Source organism: Manis pentadactyla, chromosome 8, assembly GCF_030020395.1.
Source record: "Manis pentadactyla isolate mManPen7 chromosome 8, mManPen7.hap1, whole genome shotgun sequence".
NCBI classification, from domain to species: domain Eukaryota; kingdom Metazoa; phylum Chordata; class Mammalia; order Pholidota; family Manidae; genus Manis; species Manis pentadactyla.
In genome coordinates this window covers 94,858,542-94,882,391 of record NC_080026.1, presented here as the reverse complement: position 1 = coordinate 94,882,391, position 23,850 = coordinate 94,858,542, and the positions used below count along the sequence as shown (strand labels likewise).

At 37.2% G+C, this 23,850-nt stretch overlaps 1 protein-coding gene across 3 annotated transcripts in view; it reads left to right on the top strand.

Moving 5' to 3' along the window:
- The window catches only part of MICU1 (mitochondrial calcium uptake 1), a 235,937-nt gene that overhangs the window by 139,141 nt on the left and 72,946 nt on the right, over positions 1–23,850 (top strand). For 2 of the 3 annotated variants that reach the window (XR_008998935.1, XM_036928847.2), the window contains exons 7-8: positions 14,837–14,919; positions 19,933–20,130. Coding sequence is in view for 2 of the 3 variants with exons in the window: in XM_036928847.2 (XP_036784742.1) it covers positions 14,837–14,919; positions 19,933–20,130 (281 nt within the window). In the remaining variant the exon portion in view is untranslated. The remainder of the gene's footprint in view (positions 1–14,836; positions 14,920–19,932; positions 20,131–23,850) is intronic. The other variant, XM_057505964.1, reaches the window with a different exon arrangement.

Sequence of the window (23,850 nt, the reverse complement as noted above, 5' to 3'; positions counted from 1 at the left end):
AATAAGACCTAAATGCATTTTGACACTATTTTGAGAAAGATGTCATAATTTTATACTGTGAGGGAACAAGTTCTTATGAGCCTTTCATATTTGTGTTTTATTTGAATTGGTCTGTTTTCATTTTTTGAAAATTCTAATATAATGATTCTAGTAAAAGTCTAATATTGACTTAAAATGTTATAGAAATCTGATTAGGGACACATGATTTCTGTAGCTGTACCCTTTTAGTACAAAGAGTTAAGATGGGGCTATATTCTAAAAAGAAAAGTGTACTGAATGAGGTAGTGAGGAGTGTTTTCTGTAATCTCTGTGGGCTGATGCTGACACCAAAATTCTGTTTGCATACACATTGTCCTCTCTTGAATGACTTAATGTTGGTGTATAAAGCTTTCTGCTACTTTTCCATGGTGTCAGTTCTCTGTGATATCTGAGATTCACACAGGAACTTGAGAAGAGAGAAGTTAAGGAGGTCTGCCCTTGGTTCAACTTTTCTGTTCCTTGGGTTCTTTGAAAGGAAGGCCTAGCAGGGGATGCACTTGGTAAATCCTCTTTCTGAGGCTTCATTTATCAAAGGGAGAAAGTTCATGGAGGAAGAAAAATAAAACTCCAAAATAGACTAAATTCTCTGCCTCCTAGAAAGTACCCTAAGCTATAAAATTCTTTTGTCCCTTCACTTTTCAAATCAAAACTCCCTTTCTCTTAGCATATCTCAGCTAAGATTTTACATATTTTAAACAAATATCAAAAGTTTAAAAAATTTTTATATTTAACTGTAAAAACTGCCTCATAGCAGCTCCAGAGATATTTGCAGGAAAATGCTTGTTACTTCAAAAAGATGTCTAATTGATAAAAGATTAGACACGTGGATGTAGTATCACTGGATAATATCTTGAAGTAGAAAGGAACTATGTCATATGACTTTGTCTCCCCAAAGCCTAACATTGTGGCCTACTAAAAATAGCCATTCTGAAAATACATTTTTATTTATTTTATTGACGTATAGTTGACATACAAAATTATATTTGTTTCAAGCATACAACATAGTGATCCATGAAAACACTTTAATGAAAGGATATTTGGGATGTGGCTTCTCTGATTACCTTTTAGGTAGAAAGGAGACCTAGCACCCATCCATGTCCATACCCTTGATTACAGTATCAAATGGACCTCAGCTTACCTTTCTGCCATAGTCTTTCTTTCATTTCCCTAGAATAGATTATAGGAACTTCCTCAGGTTCCAGTCTCTTATAACTCTTCTAACTTCTGTCCTAGCCTCTTAAAGGCTGGACAGAAGGCCTACACTTGCAGAGCTCCTGGACAAACCCATAACCTGTGACTTGCTGGTCTATAGTTAGCCACAGGGTAGCCAGTTAGAGCAGTCCTGTTTCTGTTCTGTTGATGGCTGGCATGGCTCTGTAGGAATTCAGCCTTCAGTAATTGATGATGTTTAAAGATCTTTGCTTATGGTCTGTGAGCCCCAGTTTTTCACATTGTTTGCCTCTTAGAAGCTGTACTAGAATCAAGTGTATCTGTCCATCTAAATAGCTGACCATTCCCTAAAACCATGACTTAGTAGTGTTTGGTTATGCTTAGGCTTCACCTGTTACTTATCTGTTACAATTGTTCCTGGAACAGCTTTAGAAAATGCATTTTTTGTTATGCTGGAGAATTTGAGGGTGCAAAAAGGAAATAAATCAATCGAAATGCTTTGCTAATCACTACCCCTTCTTGGGAAGATTTTCAGCATAGGATCTGGCACATAATAAGTACTCCATGTATATTTGTTGGCTAAATAAGTATCTACAGATTTTTCTGAATACTTTCTTCTAGTATACATACTAAAATTTCATATTATTCCAAGTACCTTAAGCATCCTACCTAGTATTTAAAATGGTTCTAAAATAATAGCTATTTTCTATCTATACACAATTAAATCTACAAAATTAATTAGAATAACTGGACTTTTCTATTTGGACAGTAAACTGAAAAAAACCAAATAGCTTTTGGGTGAATGCCAAACCAAGTCACCTATAAAGAAGGTCCTTCAAATTAGCATAAATTTTCAGATATCTTATCTCTTTATTAAAGCAGCTTATTCTGAGCATCTGTACAATATATTGTAGTTAGGCATAAGCTGTTCCTTTGGCTATTATTGAGCACATGGAGTGGAGTGAAACCACATAGAATGAAATGAAAGTCAAGCAGATGATTATTTTTTTAGATCTATTTAGATAATGGTGGGGATCTATCACACAGGCATATGTAAATTGGGTATAAAAATAGTACCATGCATTTGAAAAAAATATATTCGTAAATTAGGCTGAGACCTTAATTGCAAGGGTAAACAACTGGCATGCCTTCAGAGTCTCTCTCCCAGGACTCCTGGGGAATCCAAGCTTTTTGACATCTCTGGCATTGAATACTCTTCCTGTAGCAAAACTGTCAAGTAACAGTGTAAGGAAGAGTAACTTAAATGAAAGACTGTTTCTGGCAGCTCTCTGAAGGTCATCCAGTAACTGAGGCTGAGATACAGCTCAAAGATAGCTTATATACTATGAACTAGGAACATTAACTATTTATTTTCATCAGGTGTGAAATTAATTATAATTTTCTTTTTCTTTTGAGAATCATGGCTGAAATATATTTTCTAGAAAAAATGTAATATTTAGAAAGAAAAGGGTACAGCTGCAGTTTTGCTAAAAGAATTCAGAAAAATTTTATAATCTTCTTAGGAAGTTTTTAAACTCAGCTTCTTGACATGTAGTGTTCAATATAACTTAGGAAACCTCGCTAATTGTCATTAAGTAACAAATCGCACTGAGAAAAAAAGAATTCTCTTTGTAGCATTGCAGAGCTTATATGTAATCATGATAAGCTCATAATAAATGTCTCATGTAGTTTTTTTCATTGTCTTGGGACTTTCAAACAAAAGCAAGAGTAGTAATTTTAAGTTTATTTAAAAAATACACATTGAATTTCTAAGTGCTTTTTCCTTATCAGAATTTGTTAGAGCAGAAACATAGGTCTTCTTAGCAGATCCTTCCAATAAGTGCTGCTATGCACAGCCATTTAACTCCCCCACCCACACCCACACACTATTCATGGGGTCCTGGCTACCCTGTGACTAACTATAGACCAGCAAGTCACAGGTTGTGGGTTTGTCCAGGAGCTCCGCAAAGTGTAGGCCTTATAGCTGTGCCTTGCATCCTGGGCTTGGGCTCGCTCCTCAAAGCTACATCAGGTGAATGAAGTCTTTTCTGAACTGAGAGATGTAAAGGACTCCAAGAAACTGGGGTAAAGATTAGGGTTGATTACCTCTTTTGAAGGAGTAATTCGTTGCTGTTCCTCTCATTTCACTACCAAACCCATAGTGCTTCAGAATTAATTATTGGAATGAAACTTAAATTTAATTGACTATGTAGTATTGATGAGAATATAATTATTGGCATACTTTTTTGATTCTTGACAGTGTTTATCAAACACTCATAAGTGCTTACCCTTTGGCCCAACAATTCCATTTCTATAACTTTAAACTAATAAAATGATCACATGTATAATTATGATGTTAGTCAAAATAAATCAGAACTCAAATATCAAATAGATGGCTGAACAAATTAGAATAAATCTATGCAATGAAATTCAATACAGCACTTAATGTATGTAATGCAGAGATTTATTAGTACATTCACAATGTATTGGTGAGTCAAAATGTATATATCATGTGATTTCATTTTGGGAAAAGGAAAAATACATGTGTTTTGTGTATGTGTATAAAAAAATAGTCTGAACATTTGTATTTTTTATCTGTGGCAAATGCTGTCAGTTCTACCTAGAAATAATCCAGAATTCCACCATTTTTCAGTATACTCTCATATCTCACTTGGACTATTTCAATACCTTCCTAATTGGTCACCTTTCTTTCATACTTGCTTCTCTAGAATTCATTCTCAGGGCAGCATCCAGAATGATCTTATTAAATGTCATTCCTCTGTTCAAAATCCCCTAGAGGATTCTAATCTCTCTCAGATTTTAATCTCTCACTGTAAATGCTGAAGTCTTTACAGTGGCCTGCTAGGCACTATGTGCTCTCCTCTCCACTATACCTTTTAAGGAAAACACGGTTATCAGCAGGCACTAGAATTCTCTGTGCTTATTCTTTTTCTTTTTTCTTTTAGCCACAGTGAAAAAAGGATACTCTAATTATTGCTAACCCACAATAATACTTAAGGATGTTGGAATGCTGGGCATAGGTTCTTCTCTAATGGTTTTGAAACTTTTTCCTTTTTTTAACACCTCATAAAATTAATATTTTTACTGTTTGCAAAGCTTTTCTGTCCATGTCTAGGTTGTCTGGTACTACTGAATTCCAAAGGTCTATGTTACTTGTACCTTAGTGTACAGAAATAAAAAAGAAAAGCTGTTAGATTCTTGCAGTGAAAAGACTTAAGGGCTTAGAATACAGTTAGACATATTTATGTACCAAGAATACCTCTATAAGCCAAAACTTTCAATGTCTAATCTGTTATCTAGAGCCAAATCAAGTATATTAACTCTATGAAGTCCCTAGACAATTACATAATTAACTTCAGTCTCCTGTGCCATTCATCTGACAACAGATGGGTGAATATTTGAAGCTGGGTGAATATGAATCCATGAGAGAGTTTAACAGATGCCTCACATTAAGAAAAGCAGTGATGCTCCACTCCTAGGAATTTACCCTAAGAATGCATAATCCTGGTTTCAAAAAGACATATGCACCCCTATGTTTATCGCAGCACTATTTACAAGAGCCAAGAAATGGAAACAACCTAAGTGTCCATCAGTAGATGAATGGATAAAGAAAATGCAGTACATATACACAATGGAATATTATTCAGCCATAAGAAGAAAACAAATCCTACCATTCGCAACAACATAGATGGAGCTAGAGGGTATTATGCTCAGTGAAATAAGCCAGGCGGAGAAAGACAAGTATCAAATGGTTTCATTCAGCCGTGGAGCATAAGAACAAAGAAAAAACTGAAGGAACAAAACAGCAGCAGACTCACAGAACCCAAGAATGGACTAACAGTTACCAAAGGGAAAGGGACTGGGGAGGGTGGGTGGGAAGAGAGGGAGAAGGGAAATAAGGGGCATTATGATTAGCACACATAACATGGGTGGGCACGGGGAAGGCAGTATAGCACAGAGAAGACAGATAGTGAGTCTACAGCATCTTACTATGCTGATGGACAGTGACTGTAATGGGGTATGTGGTGGGAACTTGATAATGGGGGGAGTCTAGTAACCACAGTGTTGCTCATGTGATTGTATATTAATGATATCAAAATTAAAATAAATAAATAAATAAATAAAAAGAAAAGCAGTGATGCCAAATTCAGACTTATAAAACAGGTAAATTAAAGAGTAAGGAATCACTGCAATGTTTCTTCAGTTTCCTTTAAAGTGTAAGCTATATGTAAAGTAATACTTAACTGTGTTTGATTCTAATGCAAACTTACCTGCAGACTTAGTAACAAATCATATGTCAGGACTTATTGAGAAATAATACATAATTCAACTTATTTCAAAATCCAAAGGTAAGAATATTCAAAGCAGAGCATTATTTTATCCTAACACCATTGTTCTCACAGATGTGGTCATCTGTCTTCTTGTTTTATGCTAAATTTGTCAGGAAATCCTTCCCTGGCCTTTTATAGGACTAACCTCATTCATAATTCTGATTTGTGCTTGGCTCCCTGGACTTCTCAGTAGTGGAACATTAGTTAGATACACAGGGCTCCCTTCTTTCCTGGGTTCTTCCCACAGATGGAAGGAAACCCTTTGATCTGTACCAAGATAAATTGTGGGGTTAAGACTAGTCTTCAGTGAAATATCAAAGTAGACTAAATTCTCTGCTTTCTGGGAAATTCTTCATTAAAAAAATTACTTTTCCCCCATTGTTGTACAAAGGGAACACAGACACACATCCTACTGGTACTATTTAGCCTAAATGTAATCTAAAATAGTGGAGAAACCCACAGGCAGAAAAGCAGCGAAATTACAACAGAAGAGTGTGTCTCATCAGGTCAGAACAGCTGGACTACATCATGGAAAGGGCTCTAGGGAAAGATGCTTCCCCTGTAACTCCCCCTGTCATTACAGGGATGGGAGGCAGGAAACATGCGGGAGGCTGTGTAACAACAGTGGGAACATCCTGGTTAACTAAGTGGTCTTGTTAAGAGGGAACTTCCACTCCACAGGTAGTATCAGCCTCATCCATTGAGCTAATTCAGATCTACAAAGCTATCTGTTTTAAGATTCCAAAGGGACATCTATATATCTCTCCTCATCCTTCATTCCAAAAAGCAAAATTACCTTCCTCATAGTGCAACAAATTTAGGTTAAAAAATTAAATGCTCAAATGTAATGAATTTGCACTAAATTATAAATGACCTATTCATTCCCATGATAGTTCTACAGATATTCTCAAGAAGATATTTGTAAATGCATAAGATTCCCCAAATGGTGAGTTTTCACACATTGGACATGGTCATGTAATAAAATCCTTGAAAACATAGGAATATGACCTGATGTTGAAATACCAGAAGCTTCTTAAAGATGAATGGAAATCCAGAAGTGGATTCATCAGCATGAGTATCCCCCTTGGTGATGTCACCAAGATGAGAAAGTAGAAAACTCCGACCTCCATCCTACAAAGATCAATAATTAGACAGCTGTCCATGAACAAAAGCAGCTCTGGGAGAACGCTGGGGTCCAGTTAACAAACTTCAGCAACATAGTGGCAAAATAATGTGAGAATAACAACACAAATAAGCTGGAAAAACAACTCCATTTGCCTGGGTCCTCCCCCGCCCCCCCACCCCCATTGCTTAACACCAAGAAGGAACACCACCTCTAGAAAGGGTTCCACTTACTGGAACAGAGTTGGGTGACTGACCAGCTTTCCCAGCCTTTTAGGACACTGCACAAAGGACTTGCTTCAGTCTGACCCTACCAAGGGCAATCAAAGCTGAGATGTATAGAGACAGCCAGGAATAAGGAAGAAAAGCAGAATACTGATACCAGCTGCACAGTGGGAACAACAGAGATTCTCAGTGATGTACTCTGTGCAAGACCCCAGCAGCTTTGCCACTGAAGAAACCAGCGGCCAGCACAGCCACTACAGACTCCCTGCAGACACTTCTGGTTTTCATCCCACAGGTATTTCCAATTGCTAACGCCGGCCATTGGTTCCTCCATGCCTCATTCCCCACTGGAGCCTGAGTCTTGCACCAACAGCCAGCCCAGGCCTCTGAGGCTGCATGAATGCAAGACTTCAGCCTAGACCCATGCAGCTGAACCCCACCACTGTGCATGCACTCTGGGCTAACCCCTCCACGCTGTGCTCTTGCACACCACCAGCTTATTGCCCATCACTAGCCTCCACTGCTGTGTTTGTACCCATGGCAGGTTTCTGCAGCCACAGAAATACATGCTGATAGTCAAGGCCCCCACAGTTGCTTGTGATCCCAGATTCAGCACTTCTTCTTTTTGCTGGCTTGCACTGCTGGGGTCACATGCATCTACCCTTCCCAGCTGTCCACCTGCATGCCCACAGCCTGAACACTGTCATCACCAGCCTCCACTACTATGCACACACCTTTGGGGAGACTGTGTAGCCACAGAATGGCATGTTGACAACTAGGGCCCCTGCAGCTGCTTGTGGGCCTAGATCTGGCCCTCTTTCCTCTCTCTGGCCTGAATAACTGAACTCATCTGCAGCTAATCCCCACCTGTATACTTGCATGCCATGGCTGATTCAGGACACTGGCCTCTACTGCTGTACCCCGACAGCAAGACCCAGCAGCCACAGTAGTGCATGCTGGCATCACGGCTTTCAGTGCGCCCATAGTTGGTCCTGGCTGTTGCTGCTTGCCCTGGCCCCCACCACTGCATGTATGTTTGCAGCCAGCCCCCACCACTACACAGGCACCTGAAGCTGGCCTCTACAGCCAACTGTATGTATGCTACCAGCTCTGGCTACCACCACTACCTGCCCTCGTCTCTACTGACTGGAGTCATGTTTCCCTGATTCTTCATGGTCCCTGTTTCTTTGCATAGGTGTCTGTGCATCTGAAGAAGAAGTTTACTTTTCTAGACTTTATGGACTGACTTCAATAAACAAAGATGTTCACCTGAGGGTAGGGGCACACTGGAGTGTGCTGGACCCTGGGTCTAGTGGTACAGGGTGTCAAGTGCAGAGGTGTGTGGCAGCCCTGAGTCTGGGGAGAGGATTAACTAATTCATATAAAGTGCTTGATATATAATAAACAGTTAATAAATGCCAGAGGCTCTGATATTATTGTATTAATAACCATTATTTAAGCATAACTCTATTCTACTGATTTTATTGCTCACTTCTCAATTGACCTCATCTTCACTGTCTTTATTTCTTTATTCTGATTGACTTTTGTTGTTGGCTGAAAAATTTCATCATCCGGGGTTGGCAAACTTTTTTTGGGCAAGATAAATATTTTGGGTTTGCGGGACATAAAGTCTCTGTCACAACTACTCAACTCTGCCCTTCCAGCTCAAAAGCAGCCATGGGCAATACACAAATGAATGGCTAGCCAGCAGGTCTACTATTTGTTATGGAAACTTATTAGGAAGGGATGTGAATTATACAATTTCAAAATCTTTGCATGTCTGAGAATATCTTCTGTCACTAATACAGGTGAATGATAACTTCACTTGTATGTAATTCTTAGATTATAGTTGTTTTCCCTCAAGATAATAGAGAACTTACTCTGTAGTATTCAAGTATTATGGAGAATTATGATACACCCTAATCCTTTCCTCTTTATGATAATTCTTTTCCTCCTAGATGGCTGAGGATCTCTTTTTTCTTCATCCTTGGCATGTGTTCTTTCACCAGATTTTTTTTTCCCCAGGAGATTTTTTGTTAAAAGAGTGAGGCTAAGAAGTAGAAAATGTACTTACATATCATGAACTTCTGCTATTTCAGATTGCCTTATTGTCTTTTTTCCCCAGTAAGGAAATTTTCTAGATATTGTATTCCAAAAGTTAGCAATGAAAATTTTGTATAATTTTATTATTTCAAATTGCATATCTTGTGGGAAACTAGATAGTTTAAGTGGTAGAATGTTCACTATTTTATTTTATGTAGTTTGGTCCTCCTGTAGTAGTCTAATGGGAGTACACAGCTACACAACCACAGGAAACTATCTCATTTACCCTTGTTTGAGCATATTAAATCACTAAATGGAAAGAAACTAAAATTTGTAGTATAGTCAAGAATTATTACAGCTGATAATTTAAGTTGTAATTCTAGCAAAACCTATAGAAAAAAAATTCTAACTATCTCACAACACAGTATCTTCTTGTAACTAATTATAGTCCCTCTGATTTTTAAAATTTACCATTCCATATCTTGCATTTAAAGAATAATTATTTGCCTGCTTTAAGTGCAGAATGCCATAGTTATTGTCATCATCTCCGTCAACTTCAGGTGGCAAGATTAATAGTTGGATACCTTGGTCAATAATTTTATAAAGCAAAGATGAGGGCAAGCCTGACTATGGGACTTCTGAGTTAAAGCAGAAAGTGTAGTAGTTAAATTTTGAGCCACTGATATTATTCACATTATGTCTTGCCTCACATTAATATGCCTTTATAAACAGTTAACTGTGTATAAAAACTGAATGTAAAATGTATATCTTTATAAAAAATATTTCTTGATTTTGAGCTTATCTATTATCATTCTTCAAGTGTCATGTTTTTCAAATATTTGCAGCCCTTTCATTAGCTATGGTGTTTGTGGCACTTACCATGAAACTGTTAGAAAATGATGAAAAAGCTAGCAGATGATCAAAGAGTACCTGTAAAATAGTTATTAACAAAAATGAAATCAGACTTACAAGGTGACTAGGTTGATGAAAAGAAAATTGAGCTGCTGTTGTTCAAGTGTGTTTAACATAGTTCTTAGAATATTTTCATTTTGTGTAGCATTCTTCTGAAGCTAAATCATCCAAGGAAATACTGTAGTACGGCAACCCCATTGTACCATGAGGATTTTTTCCCTCTGCTCTGTTTAAGGGGCAGAAAGATTTCTTCCAGACAGCACCTAGCCATCATACCTTGAAGAATTCAGAAGAATTGAGGGAGAGGTCTCATATTCTAAAGTCTGCTTTATAATCTTGTAGGTTTTTCTCCCCCTTTCCCCAAGATTAATGTTATATAGAAAGCAAAACACTAAACCCTCATGTAAGAATAATGCTAGTACACTAGTCTTCAGAGTAACAGGCCTGTTATTTCTAGGAAGGATAAGTCATTCCAGAATTAACTATTTTTAGGTTACAGCATTTATGGGAGACATTGGCCATCCAAAGTACTGCAGAGCAGGGCTCTTAGAATATTGAAGTTCTGGAAGCAAATTCTGAGAAACCTTAGTAAGTTTGTAATGTAGTCAGAGGGCCATTATATAGGTGAAGAAACAAATATATTTTTCTTTCTCTAGAAAATTAAACTAGGTCACTTGTAGGAACTGCACAATTAGATTTGGGCTTTGCATAGGAAAAAAGCTCAATTAATATAGCCAACAATGGTTAGACCTCAGAAGGTTGGCCTCCTTCCCAGAAACCATCAGAGGCTATGTGGCCATCCTTACAGATCCAGCAGGCCAGTTCATCCTTGACTAGAGATTTCTCATATTCTAAAGTCTGCTTTTTTCTAACTCAGAGTTCTCTGATAGTGCATATTAATTACTTCATTTGTCCTAGAGAATCATTTTAAAACAGGAATCATGCAAGTAGGAATTCTGTGGTATGAGAATCAAATCAGCCAAAAATAAACTTGTTTAGATTCTAACCTATTCACTTTTTTGTTCATTTCGTCAGTACTACCAAAAGGGAATTTAAGGCACAGTGACTCATTATGTTGTTGGAAGAGCCAGAATTAGAAACCTCATCTTGTGCATTTTTCTATTAAAGAACAATAAGTGAAATTGTCAGGAAAATCTTGAGATAGTGAGTGTTGTTGCAGTCTGATTATTTAACTTACTACACATAGAAGAAGGATCTTTTTTCTTATTACTAAAGCAAAGTAGAAAAACCTGTGCTCCCAACAGTTTACAGTTGTTATTGTTATCATTATTAATGATAGATAATGTAAAAATAGGTTTTGAACTAGAAACCTAATATAGCTCCATTTCCTAGTAGTAAAGATTGTCATGGGATTCTGAGTGAAAGATGTATAGTAATGAACTTTATATAGAATCTTACTGTTTTAATCAGTTCTGACATATGTTACAATCATTTTGGAAATGGAGAGAAATCTCTACAGTTCACTCTATAAGTAGCCTGGGATTCAAAAGAATTCCCCTTTCAGTACCTTTCTGTGGAAATAGATTGTGAGTTGGCATAAAGCCAGGACACCTTAAAGCTTTCCAGAACAGCTAGATTTTAAAACTCTGAAGCCAACGTTAAAGGAGAGATGGGGAAGCACAAGAGAGTTGCCTGACAGTGTATTCCTGTGTAGCCTGTCTCACTTAAAGCAAGCTAGTTATTTATTTGTCTCAAATGCTTTGACACCATTAACCTTTAAAGACTGAATGACTAGGCTGAGAGACCCACTCCTGGAAGGACCTTCCCTGACAGACTGCTAAGGCCTCAATGAGATCATGCAAGGCTGCCATCCTCACTTGCCTTTTCAGTGACACACACAAAGGTGCTCAGCCTCTGGTGTGTCAGCACATACACTTTATTAAACACTCTGAGTAGCCTCACAGAAAGCAAATACTCGGCTTGAAAGTAAGCCAATATAAAAAGATATAAAAACCTCAGGGAATACAGGTTGTGCTATGTTTGGTAAAATGAATTTAACCTTAGTTGTAGGAGGACACTAACTACGATTTGCTAAAATAACTCATTCAGTCATTTAAATGGTGACCAGGCACATGCCTTCATAGAACTCACAGAACAGTAAGAATAAAAGATTATGTAAAGCTAGAATTTTCAGCACTCTGTAATCAGTGGAGGTAGGGAATGGGAATGCTGTTTAATTCATGTGTGGCAACACATTGACTGGTTCTTGCCAAATTTTTCCCTATTTCTGTTCATCTTGACTGTCTTCTATTTTTCCTGATGTTATGATGCAACCTCCTCTGCCACTGCTTCCTTTCCACCTTAAAATACTGGCTTCCAACTACATTCTATCCTTTTCTTACCCTTCTCCTGAACCCTCGGTTCTCTCTGAGCAACTTGATTTCAGACTCTGTGCAGCTAGCCCCATTGATGCTAATGATCCCAGCTTTAACATCTGTCTCCTAAGCTTTAGACCTATATTTCCAACTATCTCATGAACATTTCCATTCGAGCATGATGTGGACCCCTTAAATTCAGCAGACCCTATCTGAGCTCACTTTACTTCTCAAACCTTTTACATGTATTTTATGTTTTGGTCAGTGACATGCAAGCTACCCAATAGCCTAAGTCAGTCATGCTGTCAGCCTTTTCTACTCTCAGCTAATCACAGCTAATTAATCATTAATGTATAGAATTTCTGCCTCCTTAAATTATTTAAATTTGTTTTCTCTTCCCCATTATCACTGCCATCAATCACCTCAGTTCACATTTGCAACATTTAGAGAGGTTTGTATGATCTTCTCTGAAACTGGTTCTTTTTTTCCAACTCCTCCTTCACACTCTAACCAGAGAAGTCCCTTATAAATGCCTGTTTGATTGTGTTACTCACCTACTTAAAACTTTCAGTGACTTGGTAATATGGGTGAATGTAGTAACCACAATGTTGCTCATGTGAAACCTTCATAAGATTGTATCAGTAATGCCTTAATTAAAAAAAAACTTTCAGTGGCTTCGTATTATCTGCAGTTGTTACAATCTCATGTACCTATGAGGACTAAGCAAATAAATATATGAGTGAAGTGGGCCAAGTGTGAGACAGTAGCAGAGTGCATTCCTGTCTAACTAAATTAATATTCAGAATTTTAAAAAACATGTGACAAACCTATCTGAGAGTCTAATGTAGCTTAGGGGTCTCCAGGCAGTGCAGCCAAGTCTACTGAGCATACGGCATATGCAGTAAGCATATGGCATATGCAATGCTTCTTAGGCATCAGTATGTCCTTGAGATGAACAACTTGGAACTCTCAGCTTTGCAGAGAGTGATGTAACCATTGAGTCATCTTTTTGTTTTGTTTCTAGATTAAAACAGAATAAAAAGTATGTGTTTATTATCTTAAGTACCACTGTCATCATATTGAAGGCCGTGGAACACAATGAAAATTCTATGGGCTTTGGAGTCAGCATTGACCTGAGTTCACATACGAGCTGTGCCATTTTGAGCAAGTCATTAGGTGGCTTTGAGCTCCAGGTTCCTACTCTGTTAAAAAATAAAGAAGTAAAAACTTTCAGGATTGAGAATACAAAATCAGATAATCAACAGCTTTAAATTATCCAGCTCAATGGTTGGCACATAGTAACTTGAGTAAAAGACAGCATTGAAACAAGTAGGAAACACTTTTAAAGCAGCAACAAATATACAAAAATCTAATTCACCCATCTGCATCCCTCCCAGCAATTGCACTTGTGCCCTACAGAACAAGCCTGTTGGAAGCCACTGTCAAGTAGGGCAAGCAACTAAAAAACCCGGTCTTACCAGCCTAGCTGGCTAGCTAGCTGAAAATGGAATTTAAGCTAGAAGGTGTTGCTGTTGACAAATTGATGAGCAAGATGGAAATATGGACTCTACAACTATGCATAATGTACTAAGCCTTTTTTTACATTTCTGTCCACATATAATTTTAAGTTTTTTTTGTAAAAATTATACTACCTGAAAATTTAATTCAATAATATTAAGATAGATATATAAGATATTTTTTTGGTTTATTCTCTACAGCTCTATAAAGCTATCTCTATCTTCAAAGTGCCAAAGCAAGAAAGTGAACAACTTTGTTTTCTTTTCTAGGTCATTTATCATGATAAGGAGAGCTCTTACATTTATATTTTATTCTAATGCACAAGTATATTATGACTGATACAGAAATACTAAAGAAGTGTTAAGGAGCTTTCTCTCTTTCTTAAGGGAAAGAAAATACAATCTTCTCAGACTGTATTTTTCATTTTGTTCTTTAAACTTCGGCTTAATTTTAACAATTAAATATACTTTGCTCAGTAATTTGGGTATCCAGCTGACATGGTTGACATAGGGGGCTGAGTAGCTAACTATGTTTTCTGCCTTACCACAGAGCCATAGTGATGATGAGTAAACTCGTATAGATAAAAACCTGCTAGCTGAATGACATCCACTGAACTCCTGATTGCACTTACATTGGAGAGACTAGAAAGAACAAAGTGGGAAGTTAGCTTCTTTTAAAAAGGCAAGATAAAGACTTGGAGTTTCAAGTTCTTACTTTGCAGTACTATGTCTCACCCTGAACAGACTTTTATGCCCAGGCAAATGATACCATATTTAAGTAACAGAGCAACATCATTAATATTACACAGCTAAGAGGATGGTTTCTAAGAAAGCAAACTTGAAGTGTTTAAGAGAGTGTTGAAACACAAAGATAGACAAGTGTTATCTTTACTGACTATGATAAAATTTTCTTTTGGTCTGAAAGAGTATTGCAAAAAGGTTGATCTAGATAAATATGGTGGCATGCTATGACTTGTTATTACATTTTAGTGTTTAACCATGTTTTTCTCAAAAGAATGATATTTTATTTTTGGCCAGTTCCTTCTAACTATTCTTCTTTTTCCTTCCTGTCTCCCTTCCTCTTTCCTTCCTATCCCTTTTTCCTTCCTTTCAACTGTAGCTCCTCAGAGAAATTTTGAAATTGCCTTCAAGATGTTTGACTTGAATGGAGATGGAGAAGTAGACATGGAGGAGTTTGAACAGGCAAGTTATCCTGAAAAGTTCCTTTAAATACATGAATATTTAACACATTTTCACATGCCTTGGAGTTACTTTTGGCCAGTATACTCAGATGCTATCTAATTTTTCAAATACCTAATTTATCATTTTTCAAAATTATCCTCACTTCTAATAGGTGAGCTTTTTTTGTTTCTTTTCAGTCCAAATGTTAAGGAATTATTTGAACCTATGATTAAGGTCAAGGTTGCTCTGATTCCCCAAGATGAATTAGGCTGTAATACTGAGTGGCTAAGTTATGGCTGTTCACCATGAATTCAGTCAACATTTATTAAACAGCTCCTTTGTGCCAGGCAGTTCCAGAATATAAGGAAGATTGACATATGATCTGAAAAGATTTCAATAAGAGAAGAAAAATGGCACCTGCCTTCTTTTGTAACAGGCTTCAGCCACAGATGTATATCATTTTTTTTCTGAATCCTGGGAGATTGCATTTCCATAAAATTTTTGTCATTGGAGGCCCATGGTACCTCACCAGGTACAATTATTTTGATCATCAAAAGTGGTTTTGAAACAGAAAAAAAATATGTTCATGGGAGAAAGCACTTTGTAAACAAAATGAGGAAAGGGCCAAAAAGGAAGTAGAAGAAATTATCAGGTACAGTATATTTTTAAATAAGAAATGAACAGAGAAAAATATTTTTTAAAACATAGAGACATTTATTCAAATTGACACCCTATCTCCATCTAATACCTTCACTTTTCCATATTCCTGCACATTACTGATATTACAAGGTGACCTCATATGATCATAAATAGAGCATATTTTAGAATTTTTTATTTTATTTTATATAGAACCATTTTCTTTATTATTGAGATATAATTGACATGTAACATTGTATTAGTGTACGTTGTATTAGGTGTACAACATAATGATTTGATCTGTGTATGCATTCTGAAGTGATTACCACAATAAGGTTAGTTCATATCCATCACTACATGTAGTTAAAATACTTTTTCTTGATGTAGGAACTTTTAAGATCTACTTCCTTAACAACTTACAAATATAAAATACAGTCCTGTTAACTATATCACCATGCTGTGCATTACATTCCCAGGATTTATTTATCTTATAACTGGAAGTTTATACCTTTAGACCCCCTTCACCCATTCTGCAAGCCCCTAAACTTCCCACTCTGGCAACCAACAATCTGATCTCATTTTCTGTGGGTTTGACTTTTTTCCACATGTAAGTGAGATCATACAGTATTTGTCTTTCTGTACCTGACTTATTATGATGCCCTCAAAGTCCATCCATGTTATCACAAATGGCAGGATTTCCCTCCTTTTTATGGTTGAATAATATTCCATTGTATATATTTAACACATTTTTCTTTACGCATTCACCCATCAATGGATGCTTAGGTTGTTCCATGTCTTGGCTATTGTAAATAATGCTTCAGTGAACATATAGGTGGGGGTGCAGATATCTCAGTCTTGAAGGAATGGCCTTGTGTAGGTGATAATCCTTCTTGTTTAACTTTGCCCAGAACTCGGTTGTCTCTTGGACCTCTTGTTTTTTCTCTTTTTATTATTGAAGTATCATTGGTATACAGTCTGATATTGGTTTCAAGTATAGAATACAGTGGTTCAAGTTACCCATATTAAATCCCCACCCCCACTAGTGCAGTCACTATCTATCCACATAGGAAGATGTTACAGAATCATTGACTATATTCTCCATGATGTACTACGATCGCCATGACCAACTTATGTTGTGATTGAAAATTTTTGTGCCCCTTTATCCTCCTCATCCTTCCCACCAATCTACCCCAACCCCTCCCCCATGGTAACCACCAGTCACTACTCAGTATCTATGAGTCTACTGCTGCTTTGTTCATTGTGTTTTGCTTTGTATTTATATTCTACAAATAAGTGAAATCATATGGTATTTGTCTTTCTCCACCTGGCTTATTTCACATAACATAATGCCTTCTAGGTCCATCCATGTTGTTGCAAATGACAGGATTTCTTTTCTTTTTAATGACTGAATAATATTCCATGGTATATATGTACCACATCATCTTTATCCATTCATCTATTTATGGATACTTTGGTTGCTTCCATAACTTGGCTTTTGTAAATAAAGTGGCAATAAACATAGGGGTGCATATATCTTTTCAAGTCAGAGATTTTGTTTCTTCAGGTAAATTCCTAGAAGTGGAATTACTGGGTTGAACGGTATTTCTATTTTTAGCTTTTTTGAGGAACCCCCATACTGCTTTTCACAATAACTACACCAATTTACATTCCCACCAACAGTGTAGGAGGGTGCCTGTTTTTCCACATCCTCACCAACACTGTTATTTCTTGCCTTTTGGATGGTGGCCATTCTAACTGATGTGAGGTGATATCTCATTGTGGTTTTGATTTGCATTTCCCTGATGATTAGCGATGTGGAACATCTTTTTTTCTTGTGCTTGTTAGCCATCTATTTCTTCTTTGGAAATATGTCTGGTTAGGTCCTCCATCCATTTTTTATTTGGTTGGTTGTTTTGGGGGTGTTGAGGCATATGAGTTCTTTATATATTTTGGATGTTAACCTCTTATCAGATAAATTCTTAACGAATATATTCTCCCATACTGTAGGTTGCCTTTTTGTTCTGCTGATGGTGTCCTTTGCTGTACAGAAGCTTTTTAGTTTGATGTAGTCCCACTTGTTCATTTTTTGCTTCCCTTGCCTGAGGAGATATGTCCAGGAAAAAATTGCTCATGCTTATGTTCAGGAGATTTTTGCCTATGTTTTCTTCTAAGAGTTTTATGGTTTCATGACTTACATTCAGGTCCTTGATTCATTTCAACTTTACTTTTTTGTATGGAGTTAAACAATAATCCATCTTCATTCTCTTACATGTAGCTGTCCAGTTTTCCCAGCACCAGTTGTTGACTAGGCTGTCTTTGCCCCATTGTATATTCATGCTCCTTTATCATATGTTAATTTACCATATATGTATGGGTTTATATCTGTGCTCTCTATTCTGTTCCATTGATCTGTGGGTCTGTTCTTGTGCCACTACCATACCGTTTTGCTTACTGTAGCTTTTTAATATAGCTTGAAGTCAGGAGATGTAATACCCCCCAGCTTTGTCCTTCTTAATTTGGATTGCTTTGGCTATTTGGGGCCTTTTGTGGTTCCATAAGAATTTTGGAACTATTTGTTCTAGTTCATTGAAAAATGCTGTTGATATTTTGATAAGGATTGTACTGAATCTGTAAATTGTTTTGGGAAGGAGGGCCATTTTGACAATATCATTTCTTCCTATCCATGAGCATGGGATAGATTTTCATTTATTGCTGTCTTCTTTAATTTCTCTCATGACTATCTTATAGTTTTCACAGGAGGTCTTTCACCTCCTTGGTTACATTTATTCCTAGATATTTTATTATAAATAAAATTGTAAATGAAGTTGTTCTCCTGATTTATCTTTCTGCAAGTTTGTTGTTAGTATTTAGGAAAGTATATAGGAAAGTCTCCCTCTTCCTATCAGGCAGCAAAGTCTGGCCCCTGCTGTTCAGGTGGATATTCAGGGAAGCACCTCAGGGCTGAGCCACAAGCATCTGGGGCCCCTGCAAGCACCTGACCATTTGGGCTGAAGTGTCTACCTGCCATTTCTCCTGCAAAGAGAGCTCCATCCTACTTTCACCCCTCTGGCATCCCTCCTGCTGCTGGTAAATCTTTCAAACTGCTGGCTCGGTGTTGTGTCTCAGTGGGACCTATGGAGATGCCTGTCCTCTGCAAACAGCACAAGTCCCAGCCTCCCAGAGTGCTCCAACTCTTCATGGTGTCCAGCTCTGTTAATCTCCAAACTCTGATGCAAAGTGCACTTGTGTTCCCAAAGCAGATCTCAGGGGCAGGTGTAAGATTCCTGAGGAATTATCTCTTCCCCTCTTCATTCCTTTCCTCCTGCCTGTGGGCTGGAATGGGAGAAGAGCTGGAATCCAAATTGATTGTGGCTCTGCCACTTTACCCTTCTCTGTGGGGTCTTCTCTTCTTCATCAGGTGTAAGGTGGTCTGTTCTGCAGTCTTCAGATCATTTTCAGGATTAGTTGTATTTCATGTAGTTGCTTCCTTGGTCTGTGTGGTGGGGGAGGGAGGTTTCCACACTGCCTTCCTACTCTGCCATCTTTTTCCCCAACCAAAATGATATGTTCTGATTGACTCTCATGTTACACCCCTAACAAGTTAATTAATAAAAATGTATTAAGAAAATATTTACCAACTGAGAAATTCTAATATCTCTGACACACATAATCATAAAATCTTGTGATACATACTTCCTAAAGTTTTTAATGAAAGAACACTTACAGTTAATAATAGTTTACACATAAGTAGGATATTATTTGGACTGTGCTATTATTAATCACAAATGTCTACTTGTCAAAAAAAGGGAATGTATCATTCCAATAAGTGAGTCATCTGTCTTAGATGTCAAGTATTTGCCTATAGCTATGGTGTCTCTCATCACAACCAGAGACTCAGTAATGAGAAGTGTGAAATGTTTAAGTCTTCTGAGATATGGAAGTTATTACTGTGAGTCTCAGCCTCCCAGAGTGCTCCAACTCTTCACAGTGTCCAGCCCGTTAATCTCCAAAGCCCGATGCAAAGTGTACTTGTGAGGTTGATGATTACTTCAGTGTTGTGTGAAAGGTTTTTCAGCCCCCAAAAACAAAATGTATACTCTTTTCTGAAGAGAGATTTTTAAGAGCATCCCAATTGTAAAGGTGTCAGGTGTCTGTGTTAGAATCCTGGTTCTGCTACTTGCTAAATACATGTCCTTGAGCATGTTTCACACTATGGGCCTCAAATTCCTCAAGTGTGATATGAGGATAATCATAGGACTTACATAGGATTATTTTGAACATTAAAAGAGAGTTATAACACAGTGCAAGCAAATAGTAAATAATGGGTAGTTTTTCTTGCTTTTCTATATTTTTCCACTTTGTAATTTTTTCCTGGATTGGGGTTTGTTTCTGTCTTAGGTGCAGAGCATCATTCGCTCCCAAACCAGTATGGGTATGCGTCACAGAGATCGTTCTACTACTGGTAACACTCTCAAGTCTGGCTTGTGTTCAGCTCTCACAACCTACTTTTTTGGAGCTGATCTCAAGGGGAAACTAACAATCAAGAACTTCCTTGAATTTCAGCGTAAACTTCAGCATGATGTTCTGAAGCTAGAGGTAGGTATTCTTTGAACTTCAGGAGATCAACTCACTGTCTATCACAGCTACTGGGTTGGGAGGCCTGCACTATAAGAGTTCATTCAATAAATTTCCAGCTGTGAGAACTGACTGGTTTGAACCTTACCAGTGATCTATAAGTTGACAGCAAGTAGGGAAATAATATGTTCTGTGAAAATGTCTTGGGAGTAAGGTAATTCTGGGACTGAAGCCAAAAAAGTCAAAATTGAAAATCTTAGCTGTTTTTGGATACCAGATTGAAGAAAAAGAAATAAGGGTCAGAGCACTTCTCCATCCAAGCATGTATCTCCAGTTTTATGTTTATTGTTTAGAAGGACCCAAAAGTAGAAATGAGGGGGAATGATAAGTAGCTCTTTCTATGAAAATTTACAAAGATAATACCAGCTGGAAACACAAAATGTCAGAATAAAAAATATATGTGCTCAGAGTTACAAAGGTGACATACTGTGTTTGGAGATTTATATTTCCACTTAAGGTTTAGACCATCATGCTTTTTCGTTCCTGGGTACAGCTGTGTAAGAGGGCTGCCATTTTCTATGTGTATATGTATTGAATTAAGTGTGTTTTGAGTTAATTGGCTACTGAGTCTGTTCAATTCAAAATATTCATTAAATACCTTCTATATGCACCTCTGTCTGGAGACCAAAAAATGAAGTATCTGATTTCCTCAGATTTTAAAAAATTCCTTTCTGCTGGTGTTTTTTTTTAACATATGTCCTACTTTACTATTACTTGAAATATCAAAATATTAAATACTATAAGTAAAAACACATAAACGTATTGGTGAAAAGCACTGCTTTGCTTTTTTTTTTTTCTTAAGGTACCATTGATATACAATCTTATCCTCAGGTTTTAAGTGAGCAACATTGTAGTTACTACATTCACCCATATTATCAAGTCTCCCTCACACACCCCATTGCAGACATTGTCCATCTGTGTAGTAAGATGCTATAGAGTCACTACTTGTCTTCTCTGAGCTATACCACCTTCCCTGTGCCACCCCTATATTATATGTGCTAAATATAATACCCCTTAATCCCCTTACCCACCCTCCCCAACTCCTTTCCCTTTGATAACCACTAGTCAATTCTTGGGTTTTGTGAGTCTGCTGCTGTTTTGTTCCTTCACTTTTGCTTTGTTGTTATACTCCACAAATGAGGAAAATCATTTGGTACTTGTCTTTCTCTGCCTGGCTTATTTCACTGAGCATAAAACCCTCCATCCATTGCAAATGGTAGGATTTGTTTTCTTCTTATGCCTGAGTAATATTCCATTGTGTAAATATACCACATCTTCTTTATCCATTCATCTACTGATGGACACTTAGGTTGCTTCCATATCTTGGCTGTTGTAAATAGTGCTGCAATAAACATAGGGGTACATATGTCTTTTTCAATCTGTGATCTTCTTTTCTTTGGGTAAATTCCTAGGAGTGGAATTCCTAGGTCAAATGGTATTTCTATTTTGAGTTTTTTGAAAAACGTCCATATTCCTTTCCGTACTGGTTGAACTAATTTACATTCCCGCCAACAGTGTAAGGGGGATCCCCTTTGTCTACATCCTCTCCAGCATTTGTGGTTGCTTGTCTTTTGGATGTTGGCCATCCTAACTGGTGTGAGGTGATATCTCATTGTGGTTTTAATTTGCACTTCTCTGATGATTAGTGATGAGGAGCATCTTTTCATGTGACTGTTGGTTGTATAAATTTCTTCTTTGGAGAAGTGTCTGTTCAGATGCTCTGCCCTTTTTTTAATTGGGTTATTTGCGTTTTGGGTGTTGAGGCATGTGAACTCTTTATATATTTTGGATGTTAACCCCTTATTGGATATGTCACTTATGAATATATTCTCCCATACAGTAGGATGCCTTTTTGTTTTACTGATGGTGTCCTTTGCTGTACAGAAGCTTTGTAGTTTAATGTAGTCCCACTTGTTCATTTTTTGCTTTTGTTTCACTTGCCTGAGGAAATATGTTCATGAAAAAGTTCCTCATGTTTATATTCAAGATATTTTTGTGTCTGTTTCCTTCTAAGGGTTTTATGGTTTCATGACTTATATTCATGTCTTTGATCCATTTTGAGTTTACTTTTGGGTAGGGAGTTAGACAGTGATCCAGTTTCATTCTCTTGCATGTAGCTGTCCAGTTTTGCCAACATGAGTTGTTGAAGAGGCTGTCACTTCTCCATTGTATGTCCATGGCTCCTTTATCATATATTAATTGGCCATATATGTGTGGGTTTATATCTGGGCTCTCTATTCTATTCCATTGATCTATGGGTCTGTTCTTGTGCCAGTACCAAATTGTCTTGATTACTGTGGCTTTGAAGTAGAGCTTGAAGTTGGGTAGCGTAATTTCCCCCACCCCCCGCTTTATTCTTCCTTCTCAGAATTGTTTTGGCTATTTGGGGTCTTTTCTGGTTCCATTTGTTGTACTTCATTGAAGAATGCTATTGGTATTCTGATAGGGATTGCATTGAATCTGTAGATTGCTTTAGGCAGGATGACCATTTTGACAATATTAAGTCTTCCTACCCATGAGCATGGGATGTATTTCCATTTATTCATGTCTTCTTTGATTTCTCTCAACACTGTCCTGTAGTTTTCAGGGTATATAGGTCTTCACTTCCTTGGTTAGGTTTATTCCTAGGTATTTCATTCTTCTTGATGTAATTGTGAATGGGATTGTTTTCCTGATTTCTCTTTCTACTAGTTCATCATTAGTATATAGGAATGTGACAGATTTCTGTGTCTTAATTTTGTATCCAACTTTGCTGAATTCAGATATTAGTTCTAGTAGTTTGGGAGTGGATTCTTTAGGGGTTTTTTATGCACAATATCACATCATCTGCAAACAGTGACAGTTTAACTTGTTCCTTGCCAATCTGGGTGCCTTTTATTTCTTTGTGTTGTCTGATTGACATGGCTAGGACCTCCAGTGCTATGTTGAATAAAAGTGGGGAGAGTGGGCATCCTTGTCTTGTTCCAGATCTTAAAGGAAAAGCTTTCAGCTTTTCACTGTTACATGTGATGTTGGCTGTGGGTTTGTGGTATATGGCCTTTATTATGTTGAGGTACTTGCCCTCTATACCCATTTTCTTGAGAGTTTTTATCATGAATGGTTGTTTAATTTTGTCAAATGCTTTTTTGGCAACTATGGAGATGATAGTGTGATTTTTGTTCTTCTTTTTGTTGATGTGGTGGATGATGTTGATGGATTTTCAAATATTGTACCATCCTTGCATCTCTGGAATAATTCCCACCTGATCATGATGGATGATCTTTTTGATGTATTTTTGAATTCGGATTGCTAATATTTTGTTGAGTATTTTTACATCTATGTTCATCAGTGATACTAGTCTGTAATTTTCTTTTTTTGTGGTGTCTTTGTCTGATTTTGGTATTGGAGTGATGCTGGCCTCACAGAATGAGTTTGGAAGTATTCCCTCCTCTTCTACTTTTTGGAAAACTTTAAGGTCTTCTCTAAATGTCTGATAAAATTCAGCAGTGAAGCTATCTGGTCCAGGGTTTTTGTCCTTGGATAGTTTTTTCATTACCAATTCAATTTCGTTGCTGGTAACTGGTCTGTTCAGATTTTTTCTTTCTTAGTCATTCTTGGAAGGTTGTATTTTTCTAGAAAGTTGTCCATTTCTTCTGAATCATCCAATTTGTTAGCATATAATTTTTCATAGTTCTCTAATAA